The sequence below is a fragment of the Somniosus microcephalus genome, chromosome 34 (assembly GCF_052327205.1).
Source record: "Somniosus microcephalus isolate GS21.2 chromosome 34, FLI_Smic_1.0, whole genome shotgun sequence".
Lineage (NCBI taxonomy): Eukaryota > Metazoa > Chordata > Chondrichthyes > Squaliformes > Somniosidae > Somniosus > Somniosus microcephalus.
Window position 1 is genome coordinate 18,908,165 of NC_141020.1, and position 27,795 is coordinate 18,935,959.

Below are 27,795 nucleotides of genomic sequence, written 5' to 3' on the forward strand. Positions count from 1 at the left end.
CACTCCCCTCCCCCACTCCCCTCCCCCGCTCCCCTCCCCCACTCCCACTCCCGCTCCCCTCCCTCACTCCCTCTCCCCCGCTCCCCACTCCCACTCCCGCTCCCCTCCCCCACTCCCTCTCCCCCGCTCCCCTCCCCCACTCCCACTCCCGCTCCCCTCCCCCACTCCCCTCCCCCACTCCCACTCCCGCTCCCCTCCCCCACTCCCACTCCCGCTCCCCTCCCCCACTCCCACTCCCGCTCCCCTCCCCCGCTCCCTCTCCCCCCGCTCCCTCTCCCCCGCTCCCCCTCCCCCACTCCCCTCCCCCACTCCCGCTCCCCCTCCCCCACTCCCTCTCCCACTCCCCCGCTCCCCTCCCCCGCTCCCTCCCCCACTCCCCTCCCCCACTCCCACTCTCCCCCGCTCCCCTCCCCCACTCCCCTCCCCCGCTCCCCTCCCCCACTCCCACTCCCGCTCCCCTCCCCCACTCCCTCTCCCCCTCCCCCACTCCCACTCCCGCTCCCCTCCCCCAATTCCCTCCTCCACTCCCACTCCCGCTCCCCTCCCCCACTCCCACTCCCGCTCCCCTCCCCCGCTCCCACTCCCCCACTCCCCTCCCCCACTCCCCTCCCCCACTCCCACTCCCCTCCCCACTCCCCTCCCCCGCTCCCTCTCCCCCGCTCCCCTCCCCCACTCCCCTCCCCCACTCCCTCTCCCCCACTCCCCTCCCCCGCTCCCACTCCCCTCCCCCACTCCCCTCCCCCACTCCCACTCCCGCTCCCCTCCCCCGCTCCCTCTCCCCCGCTCCCCTCCCCCACTCCCCTCCCCCACTCCCCTCCCCCACTCCCGCTCCCCTCCCCCACTCCCCTACCCCACTCCCCTCCCCCGCTCCCCTCCCCACTCCCTCTCCCCCACTCCCCTCCCCCACTCCCCTCCCCCACTCCCACTCCCGCTCCCCTCCCCCGCTCCCACTCCCCTCCCCCACTCCCCTCCCCCACTCCCTCTCCCCCACTCCCCTCCCCCACTCCCCTCCCCCACTCCCCTCCCCCACTCCCGCTCCCCTCCCCCGCTCCCCTCCCCCACACTCCCCTCCCCCACACACCCCTCCCCCACTCCCCTCCCCCGCTCCCTCTCCCCCACTCCCCTCCCCCACTCCACTCCCCCTCCCCCACTCCCCCTCCCCCACTCCCCTCCCCCACTCCCACTCCCCCACTCCCCTCCCCCACTCCCCTCCCCCACTCCCCTCCCCCACTCCCCTCCCCCACTCCCACTCCCCCACTCCCCTCCCCCACTCCTCGCCCCCACTCCCCTCCCCCACTCCCCTCCCCCACTCCCACTCCCCCACTCCCCTCCCCCACTCCCCTCCCCCACTCCCACTCCCCCACTCCCCTCCCCCACTCCCACTCCCCTCCCCCACTCCCCTCCCCCACTCCCACTCCCCCACTCCCCTCCCCCACTCCCCTCCCCCACTCCCACTCCCCCACTCCCCTCCCCCACTCCCACTCCCCTCCCCACTCCCACTCCCCCACTCCCCTCCCCCACTCTCACTCCCCCACTCCCCTCCCCCACTCCCCTCCCCCACTCCCACTCTCCCACTCCCCTCCCCCACTCCCCTCCCCCACTCTCACTCCCCCACTCCCACTCTCCCCACTCCCCTCCCCCACTCCCACTCTCCCCCGCTCCCCTCCCCCACTCCCACTCTCCCTCTGCTCCCCTCCACACCCCCCACTCCCCTCCACTCTCCCGCTCCCCCCTCCCTCACCACCGGCCCCACTCCCCCTGCTCCCCCAGCCCCCCCTTCCCATTCTTGGACAGAACAGAAAGTTCACAAGAACTTTGCTGTCGAGCCTCCTTTTCTGGGGGCGATGGTGGAATTGCTATCCAGCGCCCCCTGCTGGGAATTGCATGCGTGCGGATGTCAGGTGAGGGGGAATCAAACGTGGGCGCGATGCCCTCTGCAGTCAAATAGCGTGGCAACGCTCATGGCCGTGAATAATGGCCACTCGAGTGGGATAAAGCCCCTTCAGAAAACCAGTGTCCGTGGAACCTTAGCAAGGGGAGGGGTGGAGGGAGGGGCATGACGCTGGTAAAGTCAACACTTTTGTAGGAACAAATAAGCAAACCAGTGATGACTTCACCGGCTCCGCATGTTTACTGAGCCCGGCAGTGTGAGAGAGCTGGGAACAGACACCCATAACACTCGTATATCTGCTGCTGTCAAACTGCGAGACACCTCCGCAATAGCGACCTGGTTATGTCATCAGCACTAACTGGATCAACAAAATACTGTATTTTTAAATAGTATTTTAACGTTATCCTTCTTTCTGAGGAAATTCTAGGAGAAGGGGGAAGGGAGGGGATCTATTGATGGTGAGACAGTCCTCCCCAAATCGTACAGCCTGGCTACCAGGTGAGAGCTGGTCAGATATTGCCCGAGTCGTCCGAGCCGCACAACAGAGTCGGCACCCCCGCAGCGCCCGCCCGCAGCGCACCACCGCATGGCACCATCGCAGGGCATCATCGCAGGGCACCATCGCAGGGCATCACTGCAGGGCACCACCACAGGGCAACACTGCAGGGCACCACCGCAGGGCATCACTGCAGGGCACCACCACAGGGCACCATCGCAGGGCACCACTGCAGGGCAACACCGCAGGCACCACCGCATGGTACCATCGCATGGCACCACCGCATGACACCATTGCATGGCACCACAACAGGACACCATCGCATGACACCATCGCATGGCACCATCGCATGACACCATCACATGGCATCACCGCATGACACCATCGCATGACACCATTGCATGACACCATCGCATGGCATCACCGCATGACACCATCGCATGACACCATCGCATGGCACCATCGCATGGCATCACCGCATGACACCATTGCATGGCACCCTTGCAGGGCACCACTGCATGACACCATCGCATGACACCATCGCATGACACCATTGCATGACACCATCGCATGGCATCACTGCAGGGCACCACCGCATGACACCATTGCATGGCAGCACCACAGGGCACCACCGCAGGGCACCTCTGCAGGTTTCTCAAGTTCACCCGCAGGCGAGCCTGCAATTTGCTGATTTGCTTCTGCCCATGAGCGAGTCTCCCCACCGGAAACGCAATCTCGGAACCTCCCCCAGTATTTGCACAGTTCCTGTCTGCCTCCCTGTCCCCAGGGATTTTGCTGTAATAAAACATGTCCGATCAACCCTTGGGCATTACACTGACTCTCCTTTTAAAGTTGTATTGTTGCTAACTGTTTATCGAATAATTGGTCGAAGTAATAAAGCATCGTTGATTTTACCAACACGTTGCCTTATGTTTGTGACTGAGCGTCCCTCTGAGTTTGTGCTTAAAATCGATTGCATTCGAGTGAGACCCTGCAATCCATGTTCCCCTAAGCTGCGCGGCTGCGCGGCTGCCTGGAGCTCCTGCGCAGCCGGCTCGCCGGCTTTTAAATGGGGGAAACTGTGCATGCGCGGCATTTTGAATGGGCCGCGCAGCCCCTTAAAGGGGCCACGCACCCAAAAATATTAAAGGGAACATTGCCTCCAACGTGTCCGATTATGATGGAGTGGGACTAATTGGTAACTCTTCCAATGAGCCAGCACTGGCACGATAGGCCGAATGGCCCCCCTCTGCGCTGTGTTATTCTATGATTAAACAGCGGGCGCTGTTGGTGACCCACTGACTTCCCTCACCTATCACGGGGCGTTCTGTGATGGGAATCGCAGTCGGGACCAGTCCTACTCTTCGCCAATGGCCATACTTTATACCAGCGGGGAGGGGGAAACGGGAGGTACAATGGGCAAAACGGGTGACCCCCCAGCCCGCTCCTCCCTCTCCCTCGCCTGGCGGCACTGAGGGCAATAGGGCGCACCGCCCCCCCCACCCCGCCCGCCCCCCGCACTTCGAGGTCATGTCACCGAAGAGCTGTTTTTAAAATTCTTCTGTTGTTTCTGAATGCAGGGGTTTGTCTGCAGAATCACGAGAACGAAGGCTTCCCCTCGCCCGTCGTCATCCTCCCGTTCATGAAGCACGGAGACCTCCACAGCTTCCTGCTGTACTCCCGTCTCGGGGAGAGCCCTGTGGTAAGCTCCCGCCTCGATCACAGGAAGTGGGGGGAGGGTGGAGGCTGCAGCGGGCCCACGGGTTCCATTAAATGACCATCCGACTCTGCTGGGGTTGGCCAAGGGCGCCACGACCCTACCTGCTCAGTCACGGCACTCATTCCAGTCACGCTCTCTCCTCACGGCTTCTTCGAGTCGGCCGTGGCTCAGTGGCTGGCACTCTCGCCTCGGAGTCAGAAGGTTGTGGGTTCGAGACCCACTACAGAGACTTGAGCACAAAAATCCAGGCTGACACTCCCAGTGCAGTGCTGAGGGAGTGCTGCACTGTCGGAGGTGCTGTCTTTCGGATAAGACATTTTCCGAGGAAGGATGTTCTTGCCATGGAGAGAGTGCAGCGAAGATTCACCAGACTGATACCTGGGATGGCAGGAATGACGTATGAGGAGAGATTGGGTCGATTGGGCTTATACTCACTGGAGTTTAGAAGAATGAGAGGGGATCTCATTGAAACTTATAAAATTCTAACAGGACTAGACAGACTAGATACAGGAAGGATGTTCCCGATGGCCGGGGAGTCCAGAACCAGGGGTCACAGTCTAAGGATAAGGGGTAAGCCATTTAGGACAGAGATGAGGAGGAATTTCTTCACCCAGAGAGTGGTGAACCTGTGGAATTCTCTACCACAGAAGGCAGTTGAGGCCAATTCATTAAATATATTCAAGAAGGAGTTGGATATATTTCTTAAGGCTAAAGGGATCAAGGGATATGGGGAGAAGGCAGGGACAGGGTACTGAATTTGGATGATCAGCCATGATCTCATTGAATGGCGGAGCAGGCTTGAGGGGCCGAATGGCCTACTCCTGCTCCTATCTTCTATGTTTCTAAACCGAGGCCCCGTCTGCTCTCTCAGGTGGATGTAAAAGATCCCGCGGCACTGCTTTGAAGAAGAGCAGGGGAGTTCTCCCCGGTGTCCTGACCAATATTTATCCCTCAATCAACATCACTAAAACAGATTATCACATTACTGTTTTTTAAAATTCATTCATGGGATGTGGGCGTCGCTGGCAAGGCCAGCATTTATTGCCCGTCCCTAGTTGCCCTCGAGAAGGTGGTGGTGAGCCGCCTTCTTGAACCGCTGCAGTCCGTGTGGTGAAGGTACTCCCACACACAGTGCTGTTAAGGTAGGGACTTCCAGGATTTTGACCCAGCGACGATGAAGGGTTTGTGGGAGCTTGCTGTGCACAAATTGGCTGCCACATTTCCTACGCCTGAAAAATGCTTGATTGGCTGTAAAGCGCTTTGGGACGTCCTGAGGCTGTGAAAAGATGCTGCAGAAATGCTGCATGTCTTTCTTCGTGAGAATCGGAGCCACCTGGTCCTCGGAAGCTGCTGAGGCAGCTGTGCAATGGGCCACCAGAGGGCAGACACGAGCAGTCTTGCTCTGCCTGGGGTAAAATATCTGCTCCCTGGGTCTCCTTTGATGGGAGCGCATCAGCTGATTCATTTTAGTTGTCAGGAAATCGGGATTGCTGTGAATCGGGTTCATTTAGCGAACGCACGGTGTAACGGAGATACCGTAGGGGGGATGGTGGCAGAAGGAACAGTCATAATTTACACAAACAGGGTTGCAATGAGGCACCGCCCTCGTGCCATGCTCCCAGGTTCCCGTGTTATTTATAGGAAGCAGTGTCAGGCTGTGCCCAGAGCTGGCGGGCAGGAGTGCCACCTGGTGGCTGATCTGCTCTCCTCAAGGATGAAGCTGCCCAGTCACAGTCCCTGCATCAAACAGCCAAAGTTCCCTCAGTCTCCTCATCCATTTTAACTTTAAGTTATGTCTGGTCCACCAACACCACCACCCCGCCCCGCCCCACCGCCGCACCCTGTGAGATCATTAAGAGTGTGTAGGAATCAGGGAGAGCTCAGTGGGTGGCACTCTCTGCCTCTGAGTCAAGAAGGTTGAGGGTTCGAGCCCCACTCCAGAGACTTGAGCACAAAATCTAGGCTGACGCTCCCAGTGCAGTACTGAGGGAGCGCTGCACTGTCGGAGGTGCCGCCTTTCGGATGAGACGTTAAACTGAGGCCCCGACTGCCCTCTCAGGTGGATGTAAAAGATCTCATGGCCACTATTTCGAAGAAGAGCAGGGGAGTTCTCCCCTGTGTCCTGGGGCCAATATTGATCCCTCAATCAACATCACGGAAACAGATGATCTGGCCATTATCACATTGCTGTTTGTGGGATCTTGCCATGCGCAAATTGGCTGCAATGTTTCCTACATTACAACAGTGACTGCACTTCCAAAATACTCCATTGGCTGTAAAGCGCTTTGGGACGTCCTGAGCTCTCTGTGTGATGCTGATCTCTCTCTTTCTCTCTCTCTGTGCGATGCTGATCTCTCTCTCTCTCTCTCTCTCTCTGATGCTGCTGTCTCTGTGCGATGCTGATGATCCCTTTTGTTTTGCAGTACCTCCCGATGCAGACTCTGGTAAAGTTCATGACTGACATTGCGCGAGGGATGGAGTATCTCAGCAACAAGGGCTTCATCCACAGGGACCTGGCTGCTCGCAACTGCATGTGAGTCCAGTGGGATCTTCCCAGCTTTCCCCTCTCCACCGCTGTCTCACCCAGCTAGTCATTCTTTATGTGTGGGCCTCATCAGCACTGACAGACTATTTGACTGCGGGAGTGCCTGTTTCTGACACTCCGGGGGGGAATTTTCCCAGCCCCGGGGAGGCGGGTTTGGAGGCAGGACTGCCGGGAAAATGGCAGAAACTGGGAGCGTTTACCGAGCCCGCTCCCAACCCGCCTCCGTGCCACCTTCCCGGGAGGCGGATCCCCGACTCGCGCAGGGACCCGTCTCCTCGAGGTGGGAAGGAAATTAGAACAGGTAGTTAACAGGCGGTTTTGAGGCTTTTCCCCATTTTACCCCTGCAAGTGCGGGCTTCCCGACGGCTGCGAACCTCGCCAGGGTCAACGAAGCGAGCAGTGGGTCTGCGGGGGTGAGAGGGGTCGAAATGTCAGCTGTAGAGGTGAGTGATGGGTGCAAGTGTGGAGAGGTAAGTATGAGAGGTGAGTTTAAAGTGTTGGAAAAAGTTTCCTTACCTTTGCTTCTTCCTGCAGGCTTCAACCGTTGAGGATCCGGAGGTGCCTCATCTCAACGGCAGAGATGACAGAATGGCTGCTGCACTCTCAGATTCAGCAGCCATCTGATTTCTGCTGAGGAGAGAGGTCTTGGTGAGCCTTTGTGCAAGGGCTCACCTTAGAACAGAGATTGTCAGTGTTTGAGTGACAGATTCTCAAAACTGTCAAACGCTGACAAGTCATCTGTCAAATATTTGTCGACAGATGAAGTGTCATACGCTGACGTCATCTGTCGCCGGCTTTCCCTTAATTGGCCGGTGGGCGGGCTTAACAAGGCCAATCAAGGGAAAATAGCGTGGGTTGGTCAGACGTCGCTGGGGGCGGGTCTAGAACCCAGAAGGCAGCAGTCCCGCCCCCAACTCGTCTCAGCTGGCAAAATCCAGCCCGGCCATGTCCACACATTAATCTCGTAATAGTGACCGGATTGGGAACCAGGGCTGATTTTCCCCTCGGTAACCCAGGAGCTTTGAAGGGAATTGTAACACTCCCAATACTGCACCAGCTCGGGCCAGCTAACTCAGCCCGGGTTCGAACCTGGGCCCTGGCTGCTCGCTGTGACTCACAGGGTCAACGCACGGAGATCCCACACTGCTTGTGCTTATGGGATTTGTGAATCTGACTCCCGCTAAAGCAACGAAGGCAGGAGCAAGAGCAGGCTGTTGTGTGTGGATTCAATCACTGAGATTGAGACATCAGACCCTGAGCTCCGAACTCCCCGATCGGGTCAGGTGGCTAACTGTCAGCTTATAGACCGGACAGTCTGGGTCTTGTGAGCAGTGCTTGGAAGGTCTAAAATGTAAATCAGACACAAAGAGGGTCACCTCTTGATATGATATCCTGATATTCCCTGGTCTCACTCCCAGTAAGACCCTGATAAATCCTGGTCTCACTCCCTGTGATATCCTGATAAATCCTGGTCTCACTCCCTGTGATATCCTGATAAATCCTGGTCTCACTCCCTGCGATATCCTGATAAACACTGGTCTCACTCCCTGTGATATCCTGATATTCCCTGGTCTCACTCCCTGTGATATCCTGATAAATCCTGGTCTCACTCCCTGCGATATCCTGATAAATCCTGCTCTCACTCCCTACGATATCCTGATAAACCCTGGTCTCACTCCCTGTGATATCCTGATAAACCCTGGTCTCACTCCCTGTGATATCCTGATAAACCCTGGTCTCACTCTCTGCGATATCCTGATAAATCCTGGTCTCACTCCCTGTGATATCCTGATAAACCCTGGTCTCACTCTCTGCGATATCCTGATAAATCCTGGTCTCACTCCCTACGATATGCTGATAAACCCTGGTCTCACTCCCTGTGATATCCTGATAAACCCTGGTCTCACTCCCTGTGATATCCTGATAAACCCTGATCTCACTCTCTGCGATATCCTGATAAATCCTGGTCTCACTCCCTATGATATCCTGATAAACCCTGGTCTCACTCCCTGTGATATCCTGATAAACCCTGGTCTCACTCCCTGTGATATCCTGATAAACCCTGGTCTCACTCTCTGCGATATCCTGATAAATCCTGGTCTCACTCCCTACGATATCTTGATAAACCCTGGTCTCACTCCCTGTGATATCCTGATAAACCCTGGTCTCACTCCCTGTGATATTCTGATATTCCCTGGTCTCACTCCCTGTGATATCCTGATAAATCCTGGTCTCACTCTCTGCGATATCCTGATAAATCCTGGTCTCACTCCCTACGATATCCTGATAAATCCTGGTCTCACTCCCTACGATATCCTGATAAACCCTGGTCTCACTCCCTGTGATATTCTGATATTCCCTGGTCTCACTCCCTGTGATATCCTGATATCGGGGCTAGAAGGGTTAAGTTACTTAGACTGGGCTTGTATTCTCTTGAGACTAGTAGATTCAGGGAGGATCTAATTGAGGTGTTTAAGATGATTAAAGGAGTTGATAGGGGAGATAGAGAGAAACTATTTCCTCTGGTGGGGGGAGTCCAGAAAAGGGGGCAGAACCTTAAAATTAGAGCCAGGCTGTTCAGGGGTGATGTCAGGAAGCACTTCTTCACACAAAGGGTGGTGGGAATCTGGAACTCTCTCCCCCAAAAAGCTGTTGAGGCTGGCGGTGGGGGGGGGTCAATTGAAAATTTCAAAACTGAGATTGATAGATGTTTGTTAGGTAAGGGTATTAAAGAATATGGAACCAAGGCGGGTAAATGGAGTTAAGATACAGATAAGGGATAATCTAATTGAATGGCAGGACAGGCTCGAGGGGCTGAATGGCCTCTTCCTGTTCCTACATGTCCTGGTCTCAGTCGCTGATATATGCTTGCCGTGGGCGAGAATTTCCGACTCCCGCGAATACTCAGAAACCTGCCCCCGAAAGTCTCCGGCCTCCTACCTACTGTTGAAGGCGAGGAGACTGTCTTAGCAAAAACTTTTCGATCAATTTGACGTCAGCAAACATCAGAACCCGAGCCCTGATCGGGGTGAGCGATCGCGCGTTCTCCAACATTCCGCTCTCAATAACTCGGGGCCCGAATCCCGGGTGTTGTGGAATCATAGAATCAGAGAAAGTTACAGCACGGAAGGAGGCCATTTCGGCCCATCGTGTCCGCGCCGGCCGACAAAGAGCTGTCCAGCCTAATCCCACTTCCCAGCACTTGGTCCGTAGCCCTGCAGGTTAGAGCATCCCAAGTGCACATCCAAGTACTGTTTAAATGTGGTTAGGGTTCCTGCCTCTACCACCCTTTCAGGCAGTGAGTTCCAGACCCCCACAACCCTCTGGGTGAAGAAATCTCCCCTCAAATCCCCTCTAAACCTTCCACCAATTACTTTAAATCTGTGCCCCTGATTTTTGACCCCTCTGCTAAGGGAAATAGGTCCTTTCTATCCACTTTATCTAGGCCCCTCATAATTTTATACACCTCAATAAGGTCTCCCCTCAGCCTCCTCTGTTCCAAGGAAAACAGACCCAGCCGATCCAGTCTCTCCTCATAGCTAAGATTCTCTACTCCTGGCAACATCCTTGTAAATCTCCTCTGTACCCTCTCTAGTGCAATCACATCTTTCCTGTAATGTGGTGACCAGAACTGCACGCAGTACTCTAGCTGAGGCCTAACCAGTGTTTTATACAGTTGAAGCATAACCTCCCTGCTCTTGTATTCTATGCCACGGCTAATAAAGGCAAGCATTCCGTATCCCTTCTTAACCACCTCATCTACCTGGCCCGCTACCTTCAGGGATCTGTGGACATGCACTCCAAGGTCCCTTTGTTCCTCTACACTACTCAGTGTCCTACCAGTACACTTTACACCTAATCACAGCCTATTACCATCTCGTCTAGCTTCTAATCTCTTTTACTTCTTTTGGTTCTTTTATTCTTTTGTCCGATCGCAGCCCTGCCTTCGATCTAGTTCCTTTTCTCTCCAGTTTTGAAGAAGGGTCAAACCCGAAACGTCAACTCAAATTTCTCTCCACGGATGTTGCCTGACTTGCTGAGTTTTTCCAGCATTTTCTGTTGTTATTCCTACCATTTAATGTGTATTCCCTTTCCTTGTTGGCCCTCCCCAAATGCATTACCTCACATTTCTCCGGATTGAATTCCATTTGCCACTGTTCTGCCCACCTGACCAATTTATTGATATCTTCCTGCAGTCTACAGTTTCCTTCTTCGGTATCAACCACACGGACGATTTTAGTATCATCTGCAAACTTCTTAACCATACCCCCTATATTCAAGTCTAGATTGTTGATATATACCACAAAAAGCAAGGGACCCGGTACTGAGCCCTGCGTCCCATGCCCTCACCAGCGGAGCGGAACTCCCGGCCGCCCCGGAGGAAGATTCCGAACCTGACCAAAATTTCGGGATCTTTGACATGTTGGGGGCGGCCGACGCTCAGTGACACCCACCGCCGCCCCCCCCCCGCCCGAATCCGCCCACAGCCGTCAGCTGGTGAGACTTCCCATCAGGCCTTCCGAGGGATTGGCGGACACAAATCGCCGTGCCTCCTGGGAGCTCTCCCAGGTACACAGCCTTGATGAGCATGAAAAGAAACGTTATTAACATCCCAGAGGCAGTGAGAACGGTGCCGGCAACTTCTGAGCAATCTTAGGCAGTCCCTCGGAACTGAGGATGACTTGCTTCCACATTAAAAATGAGTTCTCAGGTGACTGGTGAGTCCAATGCGGGACCTACAGTCTCTGTCACAGGTGGGGCAGATGGTGGTTGAAGGGGCGGGTGGGTGGGGTGCTTGGGTTGACGTGCGCTCCTTGCGCTGCCTGCGCTTGGCTTCCGCTTGCTCCCGGCGAAGAGACTCGAGGTGTTCGGCGCCTTCCCGGATGCTTCTCCTCCACTTTGTGCGGTCTTGGGCCCAGGGATTCCCAGGTGTCGGTGGGGATGTTGCACTTTTTCAAGGAGGCTTTGAGGGTGTCCTTGAAGCGTTTCCTCTGCCCACCTGGGGCTCTCTTGCTGTGCCGGAGCTCTGAGTAGAGCGCTTGTTTTGGGAGTCTCGTATCGGGCATGCGGACAATGTGACCTGTCCATCGGAGCTGATCGAGCGTGGTCAGAGCTTCGATGCTGGGGATGTTGGCCTGAGCAAGAACACCGACGTTGGTGCGCCTATCCTGCCAATGGACAAATCACTCACTGCAGCCACAACAACAACTTCTTGCATTCATATACAGGAAACTGTCTCTTTTAACCGGCAAAATCCAGGAGTAGGTTCAGGTAAGTTTTACTATATATTAGTGGCCGTGTAACCGGGGTTCCTGGATCTGTGGCCGTGTAACCGGGGTTCCTGCACAAGTGCCGTGTAACTGGGGCTCCTGCACCTGTGGCCGTGTACGGGGCTCTCGTACCTTGGTAAGTATACCTCTCTGTAATCCGGACTTTTTGATCAACCGGCACCACGCCGGTCCCGTCGGTGACGGATAAAAAAGCATTTCCTGTAGTGCCTTTAACGTAGCAAAATGGCCCAAGGAGCTTCACAGACAGAATTGACACCGAGCCTCTAAAGGAGATGTTAGGGCAGGTGACTCGGTCAAGCAGGCAGGCTTTAACAAGTGTCTTAAAGGAGGAGAGAGAAAGGTAGAGAGGCAGAGAGGTTTGGGGAGGGACTTCCAGAGTTTAGGGCCTAGGCAGCTGAAGGCACGGCCGCCAATGGTGGGGCGGTGAAAATTAGGGATGTTCAAGAGGCCAGAATTAGAGGAGTGTGGAGATCTCGGGGGGGTTGTGGGGCTGGAGGAGATTACAGAGATAGGGAGGGGCGAGGCCACGGAGGGATTTGAAGATGAGGATGAGAATTTTAAAATAGAGGCGTTGCCGGACCGGGAGCCAGTGCAGGTCAGTGAGCACAGGGGAGGTGGGTGATCGGGACTTGGTGCGAGTTAGGACACGGCCAGCAGAGTTTTGGGTGAGCTCCAGCTTATGGAGGGTGGAAGAATGGAGGCCGGCCAGGAGCAACCTTTGCCCTTTACCCTTTGCCCTGCTTATATCCTGGCCCGTCCCTTGGCCAGAGTTGAGGAGGATTCATTGCCCACCTAGAGGCTGGAGGTGGGCCACAGCCATTGGCATCGCTGTAACTTTGTGAAGCGAAAGCGTTGAATGAGATTTGAGCTGTTTGCTATTACAGGAAACTCTTTTTTACCCGGCACCGACGGGACCGGCGTGGTGCCGGTTTATCAAAAAGTCCGGATTACAGAGAGGTATAGTAAAAGGTACGAGAGCCCCGTACACAGCAACAAATCCAGGCTTCCCTGTTGCATAGCAACAGGTGCAGGAACCCCGGCCACAGACCAAGCATCCCTGTTGCATAGCAACAGGTGCAGGAACCCCGGCCACAGACCAAGCGCCCCTGTTGCATAGCAACAGGTGCAGGAACCCCGGCCACAGACCAAGCGCCCCTGTTGCTTAGCAACAAGTGCACGAACCCCAGTTACACGGCCACAGATCCAGGAACGGCCACTAATATGAAGTCAAACTTACCTGAACCTACTCCTGAATTTTGCCGGTTAACAGAGATTTCCGGTTATTTAGGTGCCGGTAAATCGAGAGTTTCCTGTACTTTAAACCGATCTCGCTCTCTCTTATCACAGGTTGAATGAAAACATGAATGTCTGCGTGGCTGACTTCGGGCTGTCCAAGAAAATCTACAATGGCGATTACTACCGCCAAGGCCGGATCTCGAAAATGCCGGTGAAGTGGATTGCGATTGAAAGCCTGGCGGACAGAGTTTACACGACCAAGAGCGATGTGGTACGTGATCTACAGTCCCAACTCCTGGTACAGGTTTGAGGCCCACATAACTTTAATCTGAAATACGAGGGGTCCGACCATTCCTCTTAACTGAACCTTTCAGCCTAGGCCCCTACAATAGCCTTGATGTAATAAAACTCACTACGCACTTGGTTCGAGTATAAAGCAAGGCTTTAATCAACTTGTTTCAGAACATGGAGGTCTAGTTGTACTTCACTAGTTCCTGTCTTACAAAATGTCCCTGAGCAAGCTGGGCCCACGCCCGAGTATTTATACTCCTTGGACGGCACCACCAGCTGGCCGTCCAGTGTTATTTCATGAGTCGTTTCTTTATGATGATGAGATTTATAACACTGTCTCATCCTCAGGCACTTCTTATTGAGCTTCCCCGATAACTTGACCGTAAATGGGTGCAATCAGACAGAAAGCCCCAGGCTCCATCCATGGCCTGCGGTGAGTTAACTAATCTCACTTGGGGCTACAGGAAACTTTCTGGTATCCGGCACGGACGGACCGACGTGGTGCCGGTTCATCAACAATTCCGGATAACCGAACGCTATAGTAAAAGATATGGAGCTGAGAGCTCCGTATAAAGCAACAAACCCACAGCTTCAAAACAATCGGCACAAGTTGCAAGCGTCTCTGTAGCTTAGCAACAGCTTCAGCTACACCCTTGCACAGCAACAAATGGAGTAAAAAAAGTAATAAAGGTAAAAAAAGTTACCTGAACCGACTCCTGAATTTTGCCGGTGGATAGAGTGTTCCGGTTATTTAGGGGCCAGTTAATCGAAAGTTTCCTGTATTTTCATTCGATTACGCGATGTTCACAATTGTGAAGGGAGACAGAAGAGACTTTATTTCTATTTGCTCTCTGGATGTGAGCATTTATTGCCCATTCCTAGTCACCCCTTGAGAAGGTGGTGGTGAGCCTTCTTCTTGAACCGCTGCAGTCCCGTGTGGTGAAGGTGCTCCCACAGTACTGTCAGGGAGGAAGTTCCAGGATTTTGACCCAGCGACGATGAAGGAACGGCCGATATATTTCCAAGTCAGGATGGTGTGCGACTTAGAGAGGGAGAATCTTGGAGGTGGCGGTGTTCCCGCGCGCCTGCTGCCCCTTGTCCTTCTAGATGGTGGAGGTGGCGGGTTTGGGAGGTGCTGCCGAAGAAGCCTTGGCGAGTTGCTGCAGTGGGTATAACTCTGAGTTGCTTGCCGGCGCAGTGCGTGATTTGTTCTTCTCTCTGCTTTCAGTGGTCCTGTGGTGTCACCATGTGGGAGATCGCGACCCGCGGTCAGACTCCGTACCCTGGCGTGGAAAACAGCGAGATCTATGACTATCTCCGGCAGGGCAACAGACTCAAGCAGCCCCCGGACTGCCTGGATGCATTGTAAGGAGTTCCTGGGTGTTCCCATTTGAAATTATTATTGATGAAAAAGTACTTTTTACTAAAATTGAAAGATTTGCCGAATCCTTTTTAAAGTGTTCTTGTTTAAATTTGCCGATCAAGTGGCTCTTTAAACTTTGGGGGGGATTAATTTCTGGGATTAGCATTTTTCTGAAAAGGATGAAAGCTATGAAAGGTTGGATCGGCTGGGGTTGTTCTCTTTGGAACAGAGGAGGCTGAGGGGAGACTTAATTGAGGTGTATAAAATTATGAGGGGCCTAGATAGAGTGGATAGGAAGGACCTATTTCCCTTAGCAGCGAGGTCAGTAACCAGGGGGCATAGATTTAAAGTGCAGGAAACTCTTTGGTATCCGGCACCGACGGGACCGCCGTGTTGCCGGTTAATCAAAAATTCCGGATGATGGAGAGGGTTATCTACCGAGGCTATTTTTAACAAAGAAAAATAAAAAAATCAATAAATGTGCAGTATACAGTAATTGGGTACTCATCTACAGAATGTTGTGTTAAATGGATGGTGGAAGATGTTTGATTAAGTACAGTACTGCCAGTTGAGGGTAATGCAATGCAGTGACTACCAGCAGCGTGGGAGACACACAGTACCCCTGTAAAATGGCGGCTCAGAAGAGACTCCCGGCAGCGCGGGAGAGTCAGACTCCTGTTACAGGGGTATTGAGGTGTTCCGACTCCCGACAGCGCCAAGAAGCCGAGTAGTGGCAGTTTGGAGAACTACCCCCACTGACTAACTCGGCCACCACGGGAGACTCGGACTCGGCAACATTGCCGGTTATTGAGGTGTTGTTTTCGGAGTGAGAATTTTGCCGGTTAATAGAGAATTCCGGATATTTAGGTGCCGTTTAAACGAGAGTTTCCTGTCATTGGTAGAAGGATTAGAGGGGAGTTGAGGAGAACTTTTTTCACCCAGAGGGCGGTGGGGGTCTGGAACTCACTGCCTGAAAGGGTGGAAGAGGCAGAAACCCTCATCACATTTAGAAAGTACTTGGATATGCACTTGAAATGCCATAACCTACAGGGCTACGGACCAAGAGCTGGAAAGTGGGATTAGGCTGGAGAGCTCGGGCATGATGGGCCGAATGGCCTCCTTCTGTGCTGTAAATTTCTATGATTCTATTTTATGAATGTTTCCTCGAGGTTTTATTGGATTCTTCACTGGATTAACTTTTCCTGACAGAGTCCCAAAAGTGTGTAGAAATCATGGGATTCATTTTAACCGAACCCCACCCGTCGGGATGCTGACGGGATCGGGGCCAACGCCGGTTTAATACCAGGCCCGATTTTACTCTTCATTGGAGTCGACGGGGAACAATATTGGGCGGGGTTTAAAACCGGCGTTTCTCCCGAACCTGTGGGATTCCCGCCCGGTGAACTGGGTTAATATTATCCCCCATAACTTTCCTTCTGGAACCAGGGGTAGTGACTAGAAACTGAATAGGTGGAGCTTTCGCCATTCTTACGAGACTCTCCTGAGTGAGGGGGTCACTCTGTACCGCTCAGTCCATTAATCCCACCACGAAAGCGCTTAAAATCGCGCCGGCCATTCGGGGAAACGGCAGCCAGTATTCATGCAGCTGGCATCGACCCACTGTCCAGAGGGACGGAATCGCGGGGCGCACGGTGACATAAAGACCAACGCCTCATCGCTGACCCAACAGCAGAGGTCCCTGGCTTCGACCTCCCTCGAAGACAGCCGACAGCGCGCAACCCAATCCGCACAGGACATGGACGATGCGGCCTCCTGCCCCACAAGAGGCGGGACCACCCGAAGTGTGACTGTGGCCATGAGTCCCAGACCACGGAACACGTCACGTCAACCCGCCCGCTAAGATCTGTTGCGGGAGGGACCTCGTTTCTCCACTTGGCATCTCAGGAGGCCATCGGATGGACAGCCAGGTTAGACATCCCGTTATAAACTTTTCCCGTCACACGAAACAGCAAGAAGTCCAGTAAGGACGTTCCTGAGTGAGGGTGATGTTGCACCACCCAGTCCGTCAGTGACTCTTCCACTCAACCAGACTGAATGGGGTATTGACGAGGGCACGAGGTCTATTGCACCGGCTCGGGAACGTGATGAAGCAGCAGGTATATTATTTTGGATGGGGGATTAATCAGGACGACTTTACCAATTCAGTCTCGGGAGGGCAGGAGAAATGCTTGTTGCAGATGGTTGTGAGGACTAAAAAGGATGGTAAGAGTGGAATGTATTAATGCATTTAATAGGGGAATATTTGAAAAAAGAAAAATTTAGAAGAGTGGTGAATTGTGATTAACAACAACAACAACTTGCATTTATATGGCGCTTTTAACGTAGTAAAACGTCCCAAGACGCTTCACAGGAGTGCAATAAGACAAAAAATCGACACCGGGCCACAAAGAAATTAGGGCAGGGGGCCACAAGCTTGGTCAAAGAGGCAGGTTTTAAGGAGCGTCTTAAAGGAGGAAAGAGAGGTAGCGAGGCGGAGAGGTTTAAGCAGGGAATTCCAGAGCTTAGGGCCCAGGCAACAGAAGGCACGGCCGCCAATGGTGGAGCAATTATAATCAGGGATGCTCAAGAGGGCAGAATTAGAGGAGCGCCGATATCTCGGGGGTTGTGGGGCTGGAGGAGATTACAGAGATAGGGAGGGGCGAGGTCATGGAGGGATTTGAAAACAAGGATGAGAATTTTGAAAACGAAGCTTTGCTTAACTGGATAGTTCTTAAGTGGATAGTTCTTAAGTAGATGGTTCTTAAATGGATAGTTCTTAAGTGGATGGTTCTTAAGTAGATGGTTCTTAACGGGATAGTTCTTAAGTGGATAGTTCTTAAGTGGATGGTTCTTAAATGGATAGTTCTTAAGTGGGTAGTTCTTAACGGGATAGTTCTTAAGTGGATGGTTCTTAAGTGGATGGTTCTTAAGTGGATAGTTCTTAACGGGATAGTTCTTAAGTGGATAGTTCTTAACGGGATAGTTCTTAAGTGGATGGTTCTTAAGTGGATGGTTCTTAACTGGATAGTTCTTAAGTGGGTAGTTCTTAACGGGATAGTTCTTAAGTGGATAGTTCTTAACGGGATAGTTCTTAAGTGGATAGTTCTTAACGGGATAGTTCTTAAGTGGATAGTTCTTAAGTGGATAGTTCTTAACGGGATAGTTCTTAAGTGGATAGTTCTTAACGGGATAGTTCTTAAGTGGATAGTTCTTAACGGGATAGTTCTTAAGTGGATAGTTCTTAAGTGGATAGTTCTTAAGTGGATAGTTCTTAAGTGGATAGTTCTTAACGGGATAGTTCTTAACAGGATAGTTCTTAAGTGGATAGTTCTTAACGGGATAGTTCTTGACTGGATAGTTCTTAATGGGATAGTTCTTAAGTGGATGGTTCTTAACGAGATAGTTCTTAAGTGGATAGTTCTTAAGTGGATAGTTCTTAACGGAATAGTTCTTAAGTGGATAGTTCTTAAGTGGATAGTTCTTAAGTGGATAGTTCTTAACGGGATAGTTCTTAAGTGGATAGTTCTTAAGTGGATAGTTCTTAACGGGATAGTTCTTAAGTGGATAGTTCTTAACTGGATAGTTCTTAACTGGATGGTTCTTAACGGGATAGTTCTTAACGGGATAGTTCTTAAGTGGATGGTTCTTAACGGGATAGTTCTTAACGGGATAGTTCTTAACGGGATAGTTCTTAAGTGGATGGTTCTTAACGGGATAGTTCTTAACGGGATAGTTCTTAAGTGGATAGTTCTTAACGGGATAGTTCTTAAGTGGATGGTTCTTAACGGGATAGTTCTTAACGGGATAGTTCTTAACGGGATAGTTCTTAAGTGGGTGGTTCTTAACGGGATAGTTCTTAAGTGGATAGTTCTTAAGCGGATGGTTCTTAACGGGATAGTTCTTAAGTGGATGGTTCTTAACGGGATAGCTCTTAACGGGATAGTTCTTAACGGGATAGTTCTTAAGTGGATAGTTCTTAACGGGATAGTTCTTAAGTGGATAGTTCTTAACGGGATAGTTCTTAAGCGGATGGTTCTTAACGGGATAGTTCTTAAGTGGATGGTTCTTAACGGGATAGCTCTTAACGGGATAGTTCTTAACTGGATGGTTCTTAACGGGATAGTTCTTAACGGGATAGTTCTTAAGTGGATAGTTCTTAACGGGATAGTTCTTAAGTGGATAGTTCTTAAGTGGATGGTTCTTAACGGGATAGTTCTTAACGGGATAGTTCTTAACGGGATAGTTCTTAAGTGGATGGTTCTTAACGGGATAGTTCTTAACGGGATAGTTCTTAACGGGATAGCTCTTAAGTGGATAGTTCTTAACGGGATAGTTCTTAATGGGATAGTTCTTAAGTGGATAGTTCTTAACGGGATAGTTCTTAAGAGGATGGTTCTTAACGGGATAGTTCTTAAGTGGATGGTTCTTAACGGGATAGCTCTTAACGGGATAGTTCTTAACTGGATGGTTCTTAACGGGATAGTTCTTAACGGGATAGTTCTTAAGTAGATAGTTCTTAACGGGATAGTTCTTAAGTGGATAGTTCTTAAGTGGATGGTTCTTAACGGGATAGTTCTTAATGGGATAGTTCTTAACGGGATAGTTCTTAAGTGGATGGTTCTTAACGGGATAGTTCTTAACGGGATAGTTCTTAACGGGATAGCTCTTAAGTGGATAGTTCTTAACGGGATAGTTCTTAAGTGGATAGTTCTTAACGGGATAGTTCTTAACGGGATAGTTCTTAATTGGATGGTTCTTAACGGGATAGTTCTTAACGGGATAGTTCTTAAGTGGATGGTTCTTAACGGGATAGTTCTTAAGTGGATAGTTCTTAAGTGGATAGTTCTTAATGGGATAGTTCTTAAGTGGATAGTTCTTAACGGGATAGTTCTTAAGTGGATGGTTCTTAACGGGATAGTTCTTAACGGGATAGTTCTTAACGGGATAGTTCTTAAGTGGATGGTTCTTAACGGGATAGTTCTTAACGGGATAGTTCTTAACGGGATAGCTCTTAAGTGGATAGTTCTTAACGGGATAGTTCTTAAGTGGATAGTTCTTAACGGGATAGTTCTTAACGGGATAGTTCTTAAGTGGATGGTTCTTAACGGGATAGTTCTTAAGTGGATAGTTCTTAAGTGGATAGTTCTTAAGTGGATAGTTCTTAATGGGATAGTTCTTAAGTGGATAGTTCTTAACGGAATTGTTCTTAAGCGGATGGTTCTTAACGGGATAGTTCTTAACGGGATAGTTCTTAACGGGATAGTTCTTAAGTGGATGGTTCTTAACGGGATAGCTCTTAACGGGATAGTTCTTAACGGGATAGTTCTTAAGTGGATAGTTCTTAACGGGATAGTTCTTAACTGGATAGTTCTTTCGGGCACGATGGGCCGAATGGCCTCCTTCAGTGCTGGAGAATTCTTTGATTGTATGATTGGTTTGTAAAGAGTTTAATGCACAAAGAGATCCTCCAGTTACTTCTAATTTCTTTTTGCCAGGTATGAGCTGATGTATTATTGCTGGCAGTTGAATCCTAGAGAACGGCCGACCTTTGAGATAATCTGCTGTCAGCTGGAGAAGATTCTCGAAGACCTGCCGCCCTCTTCGGACCCGGAGGAGATCCTCTACGTCAACATGGAGGACACTTGCCGGAGGTCGGACAATCGCTGCGAGCAGGGAGCAGTCGGAGGCGGAGACCTCGAGGAGTGTCTGAAGGATTCGTGCTCCCAGTTCTCCAAGGCGGCCGCGGTGACATCGGCAGACGTCCACCAGTCAGACGCAGTCAATCGCTACGTCCTGTGCCCACCTCACGAGACCGCCCGGCTCACGGCGGCGGCGCCTTCGAGCAGCCACCCACCGCTGTGTTCAGCGGCCGAGAACCTGCCGCTGGAAGAAATGTGCGGGAGGGAATATAAATGAGAGAAGCCGCCCGCACTTTCTGCTCCTCGTGTTTACAGGCGCCCTGCCTCGAACAATCACTCGGTCGATCTCCAAACAAAGGCTGACTGCAAGGCGTGTTTATATTGCAAGAATGTACGGCGTCACTTTGACCGTAAGGACACAAGAACAGTCTCTCGGCAAAAGGATGTCAAGAATTGGGACCATAAAGTGCAGACAGCTGACCAATTTAATCATTCCCCAACCCTGCTGTCTTGGGTGCCAATCACTCGCCTTCCATGAATTTTGAAATCTCTCTTGCTTATCTTATGCCTGCCACTTTTCACCCCTCATAAAACACTTTCCATCCCTCGTAAGACAAGAGCTAAAGGCGAACGCGGCCTATAATTTATATCGCAGTTTATGCCTCAGTCCAGCAGGAATTGGGAATGGGTCCTAAATGCTTCTTGACATTCAGGTTCTGTCAGGGGTCTTCGGGAAGGTAGCCATTGTGAAGCTAACCGTGCTGGGATGTGCACACGTTAACCCAGCTTCCTGCAGGAAACAAAGCACCAGAGGTGAAAGGTCAAGAGGTCATGAGTTCGGGGGGGATGTAGGCTCCAATTAAGCTGTATGACCTCTGGCCCTAATTTTTTTAAACATTTTCCTGTACAGCAATGAGAGGGAATCTGAATCTGAACTATTTGGGGACTTGGCATGAAAACAATTCTAGACAGCGGAACACATTACAGACGAGAAGTTCACTTCAAAAAAAGTATTTTTCTGAAATATTTATAAGGTAGAAATGGAACGTCAGGGAAGAAACTATTGAACGGAAGTGCGGAGAAATTAGAGTGCCTGCAGCTCAGGCATTCCGAAAGTAAATTAATTTACAAGTTCATTCCCGTCCCTCCCCATCCAGTTTGTTATAATCCGTAGGTGAATCGTAGTCCACACGAGATGTGTTTGACTGCGACCCTAGTTACCATTGACACAGTGAGCCAAGTGAACCGGTGGACTTATGAAGCCATCATTGACCTTATTCCACCTATCGCTTTCACTAGCCAACAAATCTAAATACAGATATCCCCCACCGCATAACTGGGACGTGGTTAAACAAGGCCGTTCCTTTAATGGGAGGCACTTTCTCAGGCATCACGATGTACGAATAGACAACTTGATGAACTTACGATGTTGAGTCAGCACTTTTGGGACATTTTCCAGGGCCAGCAAAGGTTTAGACACTGTAATTCCTAGCCCTGTTCAGCACGCCACACTTTAGACTCACCGCACGGGTTGGGAAGGGACCCTAAATGCACACTCTAGCACCAGTGTCGGGCCACAGGTTGAATAACTAGACACTTTGCTTCTGGTGTTAAGTTCTGGTACAATAAGCCAATGTCAAAGATTAGTGTGACCCTCTCCCAGCTAGTTGGCCGTTCTGCACGGCTAACAGCTGTGTGGTGAGTCGAGACTTTCTATCGTGTCTTTAACCAGCAGATACTTCTTCAATGTTAGTTAGCTTTCTGCACAGTTGGCGCCTTTGCGATTGTTCATGCTATCTCAGGTTTGAGAAGGTGTGGCCCTTTTATAGGCAGGTGACTAGTAGCCTGGATGGCAAGTTGACTGGGCAACGGTTTGGCAGCTTTGCTTCACGGCACTACCATCCGGTTGGTAATGAAGATACTGCTGCTCGGGGGTGCCTGTCTAGTTCTGACCTTTAGGGTCTGTCCCAAAGGTTGCAGTGAAGCGTTGAGCTTTGGACACCAACGACAGCTACTTTCAAAGGGGCTTCTCCACGTAAAGAACTGTTCGAGCCATCTAGTCCAAACCTGTCGCCCGTCGAGGGCAAAGCACCTTGGGCCTTGTGTCTTAACGAGTGCAGAACATTTGAATAGAATTGTTTACAATATTTTGTGAACACAAGGTACAAACATCCTCTGGCAACTCCTAGCATGAACGGAAATTGGTAGAGCCATCACTCACTAAGGGGGCAGCTGTGACGTCGGACCTTGTCTTCAACTACTAGCTTTGTGTCAGGTTAATGCTGCACTGAAGGACTCTGGGATACCTGTGCTCTACAATTATATCCAAGCAGGAGTAATCAACCAATCAGAGGCTGAATTTTTGTGAATGATTTACGTATTTGCTATCGTTGATTTTGGCACATGAATTGCCCCCCTTCATGAACATTTTTTGCCCTCGAGTAGTCACCTTGACGACTCCTTGCACCGGCTGTACGGAGGTCAAGGGTCTATGCGGGAATAAACGGCACGCAAGAGAAACATAGAAACATAGAAGATAGGAGCAGGAGTAGGCCATTCGGCCCCTCGAGCCTGCTCCGCCATTCAATGCGATCATGGCTGATCATCCAAACTCAGTACCCTGTCCCTGCCTTCTCCCCATTATCCCTTGATCCCTTTAGCCTTAAGAAATATATCCAACTCCTTCTTGAATATATTTAATGAATTGGCCTCAACTGCCTTGTGTGGTAGAGAATTCCACAGGTTCACCACTCTCTGGGTGAAGAAATTTCTCCTCATCTCTGGCCTAAATGGCTTACCCCTTATCCTTAGAATGTGACCCCTGGTTCTGGAGTCCCCCGCCATCGGGAACATCCTTCCTGCATCTAGTCTGTCTAGTCCTGTTAGAATTTTATAAGTTTCAATGAGATCCCCTCTCATTCTTCTAAACTCCAGCGAGTATAAGCCCAATCGACTCAATCTCTCCTCGTATGTCATTCCTGCCATCCCAGGTATCAGCCTGGTGAATCTTCGCTGCACTCCCTCCATGGCAAGAACATCCTTCCTTAGATAAGGCGACCAAAACTGCACACAATACTCAAGTTGCAGTCTCACCAAGGCCTTATACAACTGCAGCAAGACATCCTTGCTCCTGTACTCGAATCCTCTCGCTATGAAGGCCAACATGCCATTTGCCTTCTTAACCGCCTGCTGCACCTGCATGCTTACATGGCCGCCCGCCACCAGCGCCGCCTCAAAGCATTCTGGGATAGATCCGCAGCCATCAACATTCAGGAATCACTGGCCACTCCTAATGCTAGGCGACCCAAACAAAGGCCGGGCCTCCAGGAGTCGTGACGTGAGTTGAGGAATTGGCCAGCAGAATAGTCCATGATCCCAAATGGATGGGCTGAAGCCAATATTACAATGTTTTGACACCCATCACCGCGTTGGAAAAACCTTCATCCTCATTGTAAAAAAACGACCTCAAATAATTCTGTGCTGTTAATGATTGTGGATAAATCCCAAGATTAATTGCCATTGTAAATAGTTAGCTCTCACGGGAACCCTACTTGGCTTGAAATGTAAAGGACAGCAGTAACCATTTGCGTGTGTACGTCAGCTTGAATGTCGGAAGGGTTGGGGCTCAGATCATCTCCATTATCATCATTGGGAGCTTGTAGTGGTTATGGGTCCTATTAGCACCGTGACTGCTTCCTGTCATACACATTGGACAGGATGTTCAAGCAGCTACAGTAGTGTTGACGGCACTGGTGGAGCAAACCGGAGAATTTTAATCCCCTCCCCGCAGCCAGTTGTGATCTTGGATTCAATGGGCTCGAATTTCCAAGCCCCGTGGAGGCGGGTTTGGAGGCGGGAACGGTGGGAAAATTGCATAATGGGGGGGGGCAGGAACCCATCCCGCCCCTAACCCGCCTCCGTGACCATTTCCAAGGAGGCGGGTACCTGACCTGTGCTGGGAGCCGCCTCCCCGAGGCGGGAAGGGGATTGTGCCAATTAACTGCCTGTTAACAGGTAGTTAACAGGCAGTTTTTTGCCTAATCCCTATTTTTAGCCCTGAAGTGTGGGATTCCCGACGGCTCCGAACCACGCCAAGTTAGCGAGGCGGACCGTCGGTCTGAAGGGGTTGGAGGGGTCGAGATGTCCGGTGTTCAGGTGAGTGATGGGCGCATGTGTGCAGAGGTAAGTGTGTGAGGCAAGTGTCAAGTGTTTTAATAAGTTTTACTTACCTTTACTTTCTCCTGCAGGCTTCCTTCCTTCAGTTCTCGGGAGTCCCTCAGTTCACCGGCACAGAAAGCAGAATGGCCGCTGAACTGTCAAAAGCTGCAGCCTCTGCTTTCTGGTCTGGAGAGATCTCTAACTGAGTCTGAGTAGAAGGACTCAAGTTAGAAGACAGATTGTCAGTGTTTGGCTTCACAGAGCTGTCAAGCGCTGATTTTTCATCTGTCAAAAGCTCTTGACAGATGAAATGTCAATCGCTGACGTCACCAGTAACCGGGTGTCCCTTAATTGGCCTGCTGAGCCCGCTGGGCGGGCTTAACAAGGTCAATCAAGGGAAAATAGCGTGGGTTGGCCAAAAGTCGGTGGAGGCGGGACTACAACCCAAAAAGTGGGAGTCCTGCCTCCATCACGTCCCCATTGATAAAATCCAGCCCAATGAATCCGGTAATATGTGGACTGACTCCAGAAAGAGAAAATGACCATGAAGTCTGCCGGCTTATTGTTAAAAACCCAACTGGTTCACTAATGCCCTTCAGGGAAGGGAAACCTGCTTGTGGGATGGGTAAACACTCCCTTACCACCCCACACAGGGGATGGAGTAGGAAGTTTGCACTAGTTTGAATGAGCGGATCAACAAGAAAGATGCAAGAGCACCATGTTGCCATGGCAATTCACGAGCTCGCAGCAGTTAAAAACGTGTTTCCGATGGCTCGATTCGCCCTCTGTGTTAATTCCTTTGAAGCGAGGCCTTTGGTTCAAGCAGCTATACCAGAGGCAGTTCCCCTTGAGCGCTGCCGGAGAGCGTATCGGGACACCGCGCAGGCCCAGCCTGTGAGTCTCCCGTCCATTGAGGTGAATAGTTAGCAACTCCAGGGGTTGAGGCAGTCTTGCCATCTCTGGCTGGATGTATTCCTGGCGGTTTCATCATATGTCCTCCTCCTTCCACACTGCCCCGCTTCCCCCACGCTCCCCTCCCATTGCTCACCTGACATGCCCAACCTGGCGGCGCCCCGCCTTCCCACGGCCAATCGGAAAGCGAGCAGACTCTTCGTTACCCGATTGGACGATTCTTGACTGTCAGCCAAACAACCTTTTCTACCCCATCCCCAACATTTTTACAACTAATATACGAGAGAGCATTGAAAGAAACTTTTGTTTTTTAATGCCCCAGTACTTTTTTTCCCGAGGTGCTCCCAGTAGTTGCAGAATTACCACCCCCCCCCGCCGCACCCCCCACTGTAAAAAGGCACAAGCTAGCGACCTGGCCGCTGTAGAAATGTGGAAAGGTTGTTTTCCATCAGACATTCATTGACTTCCAATGGTTTTATCTGGTGACCCAATTCTCGGTGGGGATACCCAATGTTCCCTCTAATTCTTTTGTGGGGGGGGGGGGGCCGCGAGGCCCATTCAAAAATCCTCTCATGCGCGGTTTCTGCATTTAAGAGTCGGTTGCGCAGTTGTGTAGCTTAAAGGAACATTGCTGATAGCCCCTAATTCAGTCACTAACTGGTCATGTCAGTCAGTGGGAGTGGGAAAATGCCACACCTGCGCAGTAGTGGACGCTGTGCTGCTTTGAGGACAAGGCTAAGACACCTTGGCGAGCCAGAGTGGAGGGAGCTTTATTCAGCATCGAACTGCGGTTATACCTGACCTCCTTGGAAAAAGTGTAACATCCCCACCGACACCTAGGAATCCCTGGCCCAAGACCACACAAAGTAGAGGAGAAGCATCCGGGAAGGTGCCGAACACCTCGAGTCTCTCCGCCGGGAGCAAGCGGAAGCCAAGCGCAGGCAGCGCAAGGAGCGCACGTCAACCCAAGCACCCCACACCCACCCGCCCCTTCAACCACCGTCTGCCCCACTTGTGACAGAGACTGTAGGTCCCGCATTGGACTCATCAGTCACCCAAGAACTCATTTTTTAATGTGGAAGCAAGTCATCCTCGGTTCCGAGGGACTGCCTAAGAAGAAGAAGAAGAATACCTGACCTGGGAGTGCTTGACGCTGACAGTGGGTGCTGGAAATGGGAAAGCATGCTGTTCCCCTGGACCAACACCCCTCACCTTGATCAGCAAAAAAACTTGACCTTAAAAAAAATGATTTTTTACGATTGGGAGCAACTTGAGACCTTGAACGGAGTTGAGGGTCGGGTTCAAAGTGCGCAGTGCCCTTTAACATGTCGCTCAACTCTTGGCAATTTTACGAAATGCTTGTTATTTCCACTCTCAAGTCTTGGTAATGGGGAAATTCCTACTTTGCTGGCACACGCCTGTTGAATATTATGGGCTGGCACCGTTCAGAGGGAGTGCGTTCAATGGCCGAGAGCGCCAAGTGCTTTTGCTTTGATTTATGTTTCACTCTGTCCTTTCTGAGAATCGCCTTGTTATAAACCAGGCTGGGCGTCGCACGCAGGCAGTCTCCCTGTTATTTTTGTACCTTTGACCACCCCCCCCCCCCCCGCCTGTTCTTTTCATTTCCCCTTTTCATGGTCACCTCAACCTTCACACGAAGCTCGATTTGCTTTGTGTAAATCGTGCCGAGACGGGGGCGTGAGAAGTGGGCTTGTGTGCGTCGGGTTTAGGCTGGTGCGGGCGCCCTGGTGGATGTGCCACCCTTGGGTAAGCTGGCTCCAATCCAAATCCACACAGGGTGCCCGCCCGTCACCCGTCCACCGACCAGCCTGGCCTGCCGTTAACTACGCGAAACTTTTTTTTTTTATTATTGGTTAAGTTTTACAGAAGGTCACTTTCTTACAGAAGTTTTATAAAGTTTTTTTTAATATAAATGTATATACTTTGATACAAACTGTAATTAATTCCAGTCACTCAATGCCGCTGAGATGCATCTTAGCTAAGTGTCGTTGTATGTGCTGTTTATAAAATAAATCCTGTTTATAAGCCTGATTGTAGAGTCAGTCCATGATGTGCAAACTCTTGTCACCTGAATTGAAAAGACAGACATTGCAATTCATATCGTAGAATCATACATCGCAGAAGGAGGCCATTCAGCCCATCATGCCTGTGCCAGCTCTTTGAAAAAGCTGTCCAATTAATCCCACTCCCTTGCTGTTTCCCCATAGCTCTGCAGTTTTTTCCTTTTCAACT

General features: G+C 51.3%; 1 protein-coding gene across 1 annotated transcript; it reads left to right on the forward strand.

Moving 5' to 3' along the window:
- Positions 1-3,954: 3,954 nt before the first annotated feature.
- On the forward strand, positions 3,955-27,594 carry LOC147096857 (tyrosine-protein kinase receptor UFO-like). Its single transcript, XM_085973545.1, has 5 exons — positions 3,955-4,089; positions 6,531-6,640; positions 13,291-13,450; positions 14,699-14,835; positions 20,329-27,594. Exons 1-5 carry the CDS (start codon positions 4,030-4,032, stop codon positions 20,747-20,749), a joined length of 888 nt encoding a protein of 295 aa, XP_085829671.1. The 5' UTR covers positions 3,955-4,029; the 3' UTR covers positions 20,750-27,594.
- The last annotated feature ends 201 nt before the right edge of the window (positions 27,595-27,795 follow it).

Coding starts and splice junctions, on each gene's coding strand:
- LOC147096857 (XM_085973545.1), top strand. CDS start 4,030: ATGAAGCACGGAGACCTCCACAGCTTCCTGCTGTACTCCCGTCTCGGG. Junction 13,451..14,698: donor ACACGACCAAGAGCGATGTG/GTACGTGATCTA, acceptor CTCTGCTTTCAG/TGGTCCTGTGGTGTCACCAT. Junction 14,836..20,328: donor CCGGACTGCCTGGATGCATT/GTAAGGAGTTCC, acceptor TCTTTTTGCCAG/GTATGAGCTGATGTATTATT.